At 46.7% G+C, this 10,960-nt stretch overlaps 1 protein-coding gene across 1 annotated transcript in view; it reads right to left on the reverse strand.

The window, feature by feature from the left end:
• Positions 1–10,960, reverse strand: part of OTOA (otoancorin) — a gene marked incomplete at both ends in the record, with an annotated part of 118,253 nt that overhangs the window by 98,352 nt on the left and 8,941 nt on the right. The window contains 3 exons of the mRNA XM_081131695.1: positions 416–555; positions 2,038–2,138; positions 9,159–9,262. Coding sequence (XP_080987821.1) covers positions 416–555; positions 2,038–2,138; positions 9,159–9,262 — 345 coding nt within the window. The remainder of the gene's footprint in view (positions 1–415; positions 556–2,037; positions 2,139–9,158; positions 9,263–10,960) is intronic.

Below are 10,960 nucleotides of genomic sequence, written 5' to 3' on the forward strand. Positions count from 1 at the left end.
CCGTTACAATCACTAAATTCTAGAGCTGATCTCACCTAGGGGTGTAGATAACTCACCCGAGAGTCCAGATAAAAAGGGGCTCACAAATATGGGAACCCAAGAACTATTTCCAATACTCGGCGCAACGTATAATTCCCGAATATATAATGGTAATTATACATTTGCCTTGGAATGGACAGGGTGCTGAATATTTAAACCTCAGCACTTGATAAAGTTGCATGAAATGCCTGGCACACAGGAGATGCTCAGAAAGCACCTGTTCCCTCCCCTCTCAGGACCTCCCTAGGGAGATCTCTTTGGGGAACACTCCCTTCAAACGCACAGAGACTATTCACGGACTAGCCATTCCCCTCCCCTCCCCGGATCCCTTGCCCCTCAGAGGGACCTGCCGCTCGGGTGGTATGTTGGGCCTTGCCTGTGGATGGTGGAGGTGTTCCGCATGTCAAAGGCCGAGGAGCCGATCCTCTCCAGGAACGCCTGGGCCAGTCTGGGTGTGATGTCGTAGACTGTGTCCAACTGCTTGGTGGCGTTGTCATAGCTGATAAACAGCCCAATCTGGTGGACAGGGACAGGGAGATCAGTGAGGAGGGCAGAGTGGCCCGTATGCCCACCCTGGGGTCTGTGCTGTGCTTCGTCACCGACGCTCAGACGTGCCCAGTTCTTGTAGCCACAGATTTCTTTATGGCCCATCGCTGCTGCTGTGGCTTCCTCCTCAGCCCAGCCGGTAGCATTGGTTTTTTAACATCCATGAAGCTGAACTTTTTTTAAGCTAATGTTTGCACAGTTACTTCTTGATTTGTTACACTGAGGTCAGAGAATGCAGTCCACAAATTTTCTGCTTTGGAGAATCAGAGTATTTTTTAACAAATGAGTGAGTTTATAAACGGCCCTCGGGCAATTAAAAAAAGTGTGTTCTTTGTAAGATTAAAAAGTCAACTAGAAGAGAAAGGAATTTAGTATATTAATAACTTTCTATTCTTGTGCACTTTCTGCCTGTGTCCGAGGGTGTCCCCTGTATTTCCATGCACTGGTTTTCTGTGCTGAAAAGACTCACAAAGCTGCCTCTCCCTCGTGGGCTGCCCTTTGTCATATAAAATGCCCCTCGGTGCCGGTGCTCCGCTCTCCCCTCCCTGTCCCACACTGTCCGGATGAAGAAGAAAAGCTGCCTCTTGATCTTACAAATGCCCCCTCGTGCGCGGCTCCTCGGAATCTAACCTCTGCTCCCTGGACTCCGCAGTGGGAGGGCACAGTGGGGTTCAATCCGGGTCGTAACTGAGGGTTACAGAGTCAAAAGACATTCGACATGATCCCAGCCTCCCGGGTAAAAAGAGGAACCTAGTGTTGCCTCTGGTTTCGTAATAAACAGGCCTTGTTGGGTCAGTTGGCCCTTGAACAAGCCTGTCACTTGCAAAGACTTCTCTCACCGGCCAGGGGACAGCCGGGCACACAGGGTAAAAACTCTCTGTAAAAGCCTCCAGTGCTGGCGCCACTCTTTGGAGGCTGCAGTCCAGAGTCAGGGTGCCCCAGGGACTTCACTGTCACTGGGTCAACATCGGGAGGAGAGAAACAGACTGACCGTGAGTTAAGTAACCTTGGAACAGAGTGAAACGCAGTCATTACCCCTGCTGAAGTAGCTATTGATACAAGCAGCCATAAATAGGCCTAGCTATTCATCCACGCGGCCTTGGATTTGGGTTCATGCTCCCACGGGCTGGAAACTCTATAGCTATTGTCCTTGGCCTTTCTTGAGGACAAAACCACTCTGGAGTGAGTTCTGGTACACAGCCACACTCTCCTTCCACCACGCGTGTCCGCATCCTCAGTGGTCCACAATTCTTTTTCTTGTCTTAGCATTTCTACACCAGACACAGTCCGACACTGACCACCTGAGGCCTTATTCCAAGAGTTTTCTTTGGAGACCCAGATATATTGGGCTGAGTAGGTGTCCAATTTCCAGGGCACCTCACTGGCCGGTGGAATATGAGGCTTGGGATATACCTCATCCCAGGGGGTCGTACGTGTACTTTCCCAACTTACTTCCTGAGAACTAATTTTCATAATTTCTTCAAGTGACAGGTGAACCATATATCTGCCCAAAATCCATAAGTTTTCTGCGCTGACCCATGAAACAGAGTCATCTGAAAGAAAATAAATAAATGGATAAAGAAGTGAATAAGTAAATAAAAAGCCTCTGCACTGGGTGCATTCATTAATTCATCCATTCATTCGGTGACCGTTCACGGGCAGCCTCCCACCCGTGAGCCACCAGGCCGCACGCCAGAGTCACAGATGCCTGCCACCGGGCTCAGTAGTGTGGTGCCTGGCCCAGCAGCACCTGGGAACTTGTTAGAAATTCGGAGTGCTTGTTAAGACTGGAGACCACAAAAATACAGATTTATTTTTAGCGCAGTGACTAAATAATCTGGCAACTTCAATATATTTGACTCTCTTTTATTACTACCAGTAACAACCAGTATCACCCTAGCTGACTATCACCATGTTACTACACTTGAGCCGAACTAAACCACTTGTACACACCCCAAACATTCACCAAACCTCCGCTCTCTTGGGCCCTTCTCAGGAGCCTGGATGCCTTTCACCTGACCCTCAGCCTCCAAGTCCTCCCTTCAAGATCGAGCTCAAACATTTCCTCTTCCTTAAAGCCTAGCTTGTCTCTCAGCCAGCAGTGATTTCTCTCTCCTCTGAACTCCCAGAGGATTCTCTCTGTCGCTGTTGGGGCATTTTAAATTCCCATTGACCCACCCAGAACAAAACACTCACACAGGCTGGAAAAAAAACAAAACCAAAAAACTTCTGGAGGATTTTGAAGGAGAGATCAACAGCAATACAGTCATAGTAGGGGACTTTAGCAACCCACTGACTTCACTGGATAGATCTTCCAGATAAAAACTTAACAAGGAAACAGTGACTCTAAATAACACACTAGATGAGATGGATTTGACATTTACAGAACATTTCACCCCAAAGCTGCAGAATATGCATTCTCCTCAAGTGCACATGGGACATTCTCAAAGAGAGACCACATGTTAGGACACAAGACAAGTCTCTACAAGTTCAAGAAGACTGAAATCATATCAAGCATCTTCTTGGACATTTACACCATGGAATACTATGCAGCTGTAAAAAGAAGGATCCCTTACCCTATGAGACAGCATGGAGGGACCTGGAGAGTATTATGCTAAGTGAAATAAGCCAGGCAGAGAAAGACAAGTATCACATGATCTTACTCATATGTGGAATCTAATGAACAAAGTAAACTGATGAACAAAACAGATCCAGAGACAAAGAAGCATGGAACAGACTGACAAATCTCAGAGGGAAAGTGGGGGTGGGTGGGGAGAGATTAACCTAAGAATTTATACACATACATGCATAACCCATGGACACAGACAAGTGTGGTGAAGACCAGGGGGGAGGTGTACAGGGTGGAGGGGATCAATGGGGGGGGGGAGAAAGGGGACATTTGTAATACTTTCAACAATAAAGATAAATTTAAAAAAATTAATTCCCCATCAGTGGATGTCAATGGAACTTGAAGAACCAACATGTGAAGAAAAGAGAATCCTTGTGCACAGTTGGTGGGAATGCAGACTGGTGCAACCACTGTGGAAAACAGTATGGAGGGTCCTCAAAAAAAATAAAAATAGAGCTACTTTATGACCCAGAATCCCACTTCTGGTATTTATCTGAAGGAAATGAAAACACTAATTTGAAAAGATACCTGCACCCCAGCATTATTTACTACAGCTAAGATATGGGAGCAACCTAAGTGTCCATCAGTAGACGAATGGATAAAAAAGTGGTGGTACAGTTACATGATGGAATATTATTCAGCCATAAAAAGGAATGAAATCTTGACATTTGTAACAACATGGATGGACCCAGAGGGCATTATGCTAAGTGAAATAAATCAGACAAAGACAAATACCGTATGATTTCACTTACATGTGGAATCTAAAAAACAAAATAAATGAACAAACAAAACAGAAACAAATTCATAGATACAGAGAAGAAACTGATGGTTGGGGGATGGGTGAAAAAGGTGAAGGGAGTAAGAAGTACAAGTTGGAAGTTACAAAATAGTCATGGGATGTAAAGTACAGCACAGGGAATATAGTCAATAATATTGTAATTGCTATGTATGGTGTCAGATGGGTACTAGACTTATTGGAGGAATCACTTCACCAATTATATAAATGTGTAATCACTATGCTATACTCCTGAAACTAATATAATATTGTATGTCAACAGTAATTGAAAATTTCTTTCAAAATTTTAAAGAGCAGTTATGTCCAGGATCTAACTTTAAGTTTCCCTGAGCTAGGATTGGCCGTCATTGCACCAACCTCCCAGTAAATGACTTCTATAAATGACCACACTGCATCGTCGTTGGCTTTGGAGGGGAAAAGGACTCACAGGGTGCAGTGAGTCAGTCACAGGGAGCTGGTGCAGGAAGCCCTGGGCAATGACGTGATGTCACCACTGCGTGGGCTGAGTCACATGGACAACAGGGTGACCCCCACCCAGGAATTAGTGCTTCGGGGTGAGCATGGGATCCCCCAAATGGAGACTCTGGACCATTTGACTTGGTGATGAGAAGGGTGGCTCCAAGGGGCTAGAGAACTTGGGAGGGAAAACCACTAAGTTCACCAAGGACTACACTGAACTATTCATTTTTAATTATTATGCAAGAGCCACATTTCTGCAGACCAGTGATCCGGAAGCTGGGGATATTTTAACACCCAAAATATTTCCAGTTACCTCAAGGAACTTCATGAAAAATAAAAAGTTCAAAGTACAGGTAGAATTCATTTTCATTGACTTTAGTTTAATAATAAAACATCCTACAGGAATTTTAGAAGAACGGTCTGTCTCTGATTAAAATGTGGCAATGAGGGTGAGTGTGGAGGTAGCTGGCTCTCTCGAGGCCTCAGGGTGTGAGATCTAGGTTTCTAGAGCCCGTCACTCTGCCTCGGGCAGAGGGGATTTTGTGTATATCGAAAAGATCGATCTGCATGTCGTTTAGTCCTCCTTATGTACACACCTCAGAGCTCAGCTCCAGGAAAACTATTGACTAGCACTCCCCACACTCCAACCCCAATGCCGTCCTGTGTTTCCCCAGCCCGCCAAGCTCATGCCCACCTCCCGGCCTTGCATCTGCTGGGCCCTCTGCCCCGAATGCCCTTCCTCCAGAGCCTGGCAGGCCTGAGTCCACTTCCCAGTTTGGTCTCAATTGAAAGGTCAGGTCTTCTCTGATTCTTTAGTCCAGGGCCTGGCAAACTCCAGACCACCTGCAAGCTTGGTTTTTGCGCTTTTCAGTAGTTGAAAGAAAAAAATCAAAAGAAAAAAAAATATTTTGACACATGAAAATTATATGAAATTCAAATTTCAGTGTCATTAGTAAGGTTTCATTGGGACACAGCCAGACATCTATCATCTATGTCTGCTTTCACTGTAACACCAGAGTGAGTAGTTCAGAGACCAGAGGTCCACAGAGTCCAAAATATTCACCCTGTTGCTTTGTACAAAATGTTTGGGCCAAGGCCTGTTTCTCGCTCCCTCTCTCCCCCTGCCTCTCTCTCTCTCACACTTGTTTAAGCATTTTCTCCACCTACCCTCCTACAATAAAGCAAAAGCTACGTGAGAGCAGAGACTGTGTCGTGTTCCTCTGTGTCCCAAGTGGCTGACAGAAGGTAGGCTTTTAAAAAGTGTTATAAAAGTCTGTTCTGTCAGGATTCACAAGATGGGGGCATAGGTAACCGTGGTCCCTGCAGCCTCCCGCAACCACATCAAAATTACAACCAAAATACAGAACCACCATCATCAGAACCTCCTGAAGTCTAGCTGAACAGAAGCCCTACAACCAGGGAACTGAAGAAGCACTGAGAACAGTAGGAGGGGCGGACATGCGGGCAGATCAGGGCTAAATTGCATAGACACGGCTGCGGGCCCACACCTGGTGCCACGGTTTAAACCTGGGAGGGACATCCCAGTGGTGGGGGTTTCCCGGAGGAATGAGGAGTCCCAGCCCCACATCAAGCCCCCAGCCCAGGGCTCCAGGGCCGGGAAGAGAAGTCACCACAACTTGGGGCTGTAAAAACCAGTGGGGACTGTGGCTGAGGATCGCGGAGGCTGCGGGAGTCCCAGGCTTTCCTCTTAAAGGGCCCGCCCATGGACTCACTCAGACGCACTCCCTCTAAGTCCCAGTGGGCAGCAGCTTGAAGGGAATCTGGGACACTCAGGGAGGAACTAACTTGCCTGGAATCAGGGAGAGAGCTGGAGGGGCAGCTTTCTCCCAGACAGAAGAGCTGGCAGAGGCCATTGCTCCTTTGACAAGCCCTTTCCCTGCAGAGCCAGCAGGCAGGCGCCTTTTCTGAGTCTCCATCAACCTGACACACCTTTTGCCCCACCCTGGTGATTCCCAGAGACCCCGCCCCTCCCTACCTGCAAGCTCATCCAAGCCATTTCCAGTGGCTTTTCTATGCAAGTGGCCTCATGCTTACTTTCCTAAAATCTCTCAAACAAGCAGTAGTGTGCCCCATATGGCTTGATAAGTGGCCCCAGGCCTGGCACTAGTGGCAGCCTGCATTGGTTCATAGCTTGACCTCTCCTGGGCACCTCTGAGCCCAGCACAAGTAGTAGCCATCTGTGGATTGCTGTGTAGCTCATACTGGGTGGTCCTGGGCAGGGCACAAGCAGAGGCTGACTTTGCACCTCCTGGGAGGTCCCAGAGCCAGTGCACCTGGTGACCACGCTAGATTACAATTTTACTGCATCCACGAGTGACACACTCAAGGGGCAGACTTGGTGAAAACCAAAGTTCCACTAAAATAAATCCTGCTTCATAGGATTGTCTTTAGCACAGCAGCTCCTCAGCTGTAGTTGCAGCTGGTCCTCACAGCCAATTGGCCTGGGGGTCAGTTCCTCCCAGTGACACCAACAGCAACCAAGGCTCAACTACAACAGGATGGTGACCACAGCCCACACAGGGGAGCACCTAGAAGGCCCAGCTCAGGTGACTGGGGAGGCTGAGACACTGGACCCCATAGGACACCTACTACACAAAGCCACACTACAAATTCCAGGAGACATAGCAGCTCTACCTAATACATAGAAACAAACACCAGGAAGCAGCCAAAATGTGGAGGCAAAGAAACATGTCACAAAGGAAAGAACAGAAGAAATCTCGAGAAAAAGAGCTAAATGAAATGGAGTCAAGCAAGCTACTAGATACAGAGTTCAAAACAATGGTTATAAGGGTGCTCAAGGATCTTAGTAAGACATTTAAGGAAACTAGTGAGATCATCAATGGCATAATCAAATACCAGTCAGAAATGAAGGCTACACGAACTTAAATGAAGAATAATTTACAGGGAATCAACAGTAGAGTAGAGGACACTAAGAGTCAAATCAGAAATTTGGAACATGAGGAAGCAAAACACATCCAATCAGAAGAGAAAAAGAAAAAAGAATCCAGAAATATGAAGATAGTGTCAGGAGTCTCTGGGACAACTTCAAGCGGCCCAATGTTCTCATTATGGAGGTCACAGGAGGAGAAGAGAGGGAACAAGAAATCGAAAACCTATTTGAAAAAATAATTACAGAAAATTTCCCCTACCTGATGAGGGAGATAGACTTACAAGTCCAGGAAGCACAGAGGGTCCCAAATAAGAGGAACCCAAAGAGGCCCACAGCAAGACACATCATAATTAAAATGCCAAAGGTCAAAGACAAAGAATCTTAAAAGCAGCGAAAGAAAAGCAATTAGTTACCTACAAGACAGCACCCATATGACTGCCAGCTAATTTCTCAGCAGAAACCTTGCAGGCCAGAAGGGAGAGGCAAAAAATATTCAAAGTGATGAAAAGCAAGAACCTACAACCAAGATGACTCTACCCAGCAAAGCTATCATTCAGAACTGAAGGTCAGATACAGAGCTTCACAGATAAGAACAAGCTAAAGGAGTTCATCACCACCAGACAAGTATTACATGAAATGTTGAAGGGTCTTCTTTAAAAGAAGCTAATGGACAAAATAAACTGATGAACAAAATAGACCCAGAGACACTGAAGTGTACAACAGATGGTCATATCTCAGAAGGAAGAGGGAAGGCGGTGGGGGGTGGGAAGAGATTAACCAAAGAAGTTATATGCATATATGCATAACCCATGAACTCAGACAATAATGGGGTGAAGGCCTGGGGAGGGGTGGAAGCGAGGTGGCGGGGGTTAATGGGGGGTGGATGGGACACCTGTAATACTTTCAACAATAAAGATAAATTTAAATAAATAAATAAATAAGTAAATAAATAAGTTTGTTCTGTTTATATTACCGATGTTAAACATTCAACAAGGTATAGCTATGTAAAAAACTGTTTGCGTTAGTAACCTAAATCTACACAGCCATTCTTCTTCTACATTGCTCTTTTTTTCAATTGTGGTAAAATATGCCTAACATAAATTTACCATATTAACCATCTTGAGTGTACAGCTCAGTGGCATTAAGTACAGTCATGCTGTTGTGCAACTATCACCACCTCCATCTCCAGAAACTTCATTTTGCAAAACCGAAACTATGTCCCTATTAAACACCAACTCCCATCCCCTTCCTCTCAGCCCACACAACCACCATTCTCCTTTCTGCCTCTGTGAACTTGACTCTATGTCCCCACTAGAGGGACACACTGGGTTTTTAATAAACATCTCTCAAATCAATGGATCCTGACCTATTTCTGCTTTGGTTGCCAAGAAGCTTAGTGCTAAACTTCTGTGCTTTATTTCCTAGATTTTCCTTTAACACAGGTGATTTGGTATAATTTTTGAGCCTATAACCTTACTCTGGAGGTTCTCATCAAGTCTAGGATGCTACCATTTACACCCGACAAAGAAGCCAGGCGGCCTGGCGACTGTGAGAGACGAAAACACCCTTATTCCATGCCTGCATAGGTGGAGAGTGCGCTGATGAAACGGGCACATGTTTTACTCCATGAGCCACACCAACCTCTTTCTGGAAGTTGGGGGAATGGCAGGTAAAAATCATGGGTGACGCTGAAGTCAATCTCGGTCTTCAGGGACACAGCATCTGTTTATAAGGATGGGCTCCCCGTGAACTGCGATGCCATCTGAGAGCGGGCTCACCTGTGGCGTTGGCAGATGCCTGCAAGACCCCTGTCATCCAGGAGTACAGGGCTCGCTGGGAATGGGCCGAGGTTTTGTCGTAGAGGTCTTTGAACACCGCAGACCTAAAGGACACAAACATGAGTGTCAATTAAGGAAGGGACAGGTGAGGGCTGCCCTGAGGAGGGTCCACACAGCTCACGCCCCCCAAGCTCTCATGTATTAGAAACCCTCCTGCCACTTCTCCTCTGCCCCTCAGCTAGACACCTTCCCAAGACTGGTCTCCACTTCCTCACCTCCAGGTCACTTTTTTTTGGTAACAGCTTGATTGAGATTATAACTCACATACCATGCAACTTTCCCAGCTAAAGTGAACACGCGATGGTTTTCAGCCTATCCACAGAGTTGTACAACCATCACCACAGTCAATTTTAGAACATTTTAAGCACCTCCCAAAGAAACCCCGCACCCTGTAGCTATCACCCCTTAACCTCTAGCCACACCCACTCCTACAAACCACTCGTCTACTTCCTGTCTCTATAGGTTTGCCTCTTCTGGACATTTCAGATTAATGGAACCAGACCATATGCCATCTGTCACTGGCTTCTTTCATTTGGCATGATGTTGTCAAGGTTCATGCATGTTGTGGCATGTTAGTACTTCATTCTTTTTCACTGCCAAATAATATTCCACTGTCTGGACAGAACATGTTTTGTTTATCCACTCATCAGCCGATGGACATAGAGTGGTTTCCACCTTTGTCTGCCGTAAACATTCGTGTAACACATTTCTGTGTGGACATGTGTCTTAATTTCTCTTGGGTACACACCCAGGAGTGGACTTGCTGGGTTAAGTGGCAACTCTACATTTAGCCTTTTGGGAAACTGCCAGGCTGTTTTCCGAAGCAGCTGCACCATTTTACGTTCCACCAACAGTGAGTGAGGGTCCTGATTTCCCCACGTCCTCGCCAAGGCTTGTCATTGTCCGATGTTTTGCTTACAGACATCATCTGGGTGTGAAGTGTCTGGGTCACTTTTAAGCCACTGAGATCTGGTCTCCTCAGTACCACACCACTCCTCATGACCCTAGTCACCAGTGACCTCCTTGTTGCCATGTCCAGTGGTGCCACTGGGTCCAAAGATGAGTTGATCTTTCACAGCACTTGACACCAATCACCACCCGGGGTTCATCCTGCAGAACAGCCGGGTCTCCTTGTCTCCAACGTCTTCCTTCACCCCACCTGCCACCACTGAAAACCAGTTCACCAAATGACAGATGACCAGCCTTTCCTAAGCTTAAACTTCATCCTTGCCACCCTCCCAGTCATTTCAAAGTGCACAGGCAAACCTTCCCTTAAGTCCATGTCTTCTTTCTGTATTTTCCTTTTCATTTCCTTCTCTGTGTTTGCTGTGGTCTTGTTTTTCCAGACCTGAGTGGGTGAAAGGGGCAGGACACAGACAGAGGTCTGGGAAAATGGTGAACATCCTTCATGGGGAAGCTTGCCCATTGGCAAAAATGCCGGCTCTGGCATCCCCTAATAGTCTGACCTAGGGGGGGTTATTTAATCTCTGCGTGCCTCAACTTCCCCATCTGAAAAACGGGGATGGGGTTAATGACGCCACCCTCACAAGGGAAGGATGGGAGGGGAGTGTAGCGAGAGCACAAAACTGGGTTGAGCTGAGATGAAGGCGAGGCCCATGGGGCCACCTGGGAACCCGTCTCCTCTCTGGGCCTCAGATTCTTTATCCGTAAAAGAAGGGGTTGCTTAGACGACGCCCAGGAGGATGTCTTCAGTGGAAGTGGGGCACATTCTGGACTCCCCA

The sequence above is a fragment of the Miniopterus schreibersii genome (genome assembly GCF_964146895.1).
Source record: "Miniopterus schreibersii genome assembly, chromosome: 3".
NCBI classification, from domain to species: Eukaryota; Metazoa; Chordata; class Mammalia; order Chiroptera; family Miniopteridae; genus Miniopterus; species Miniopterus schreibersii.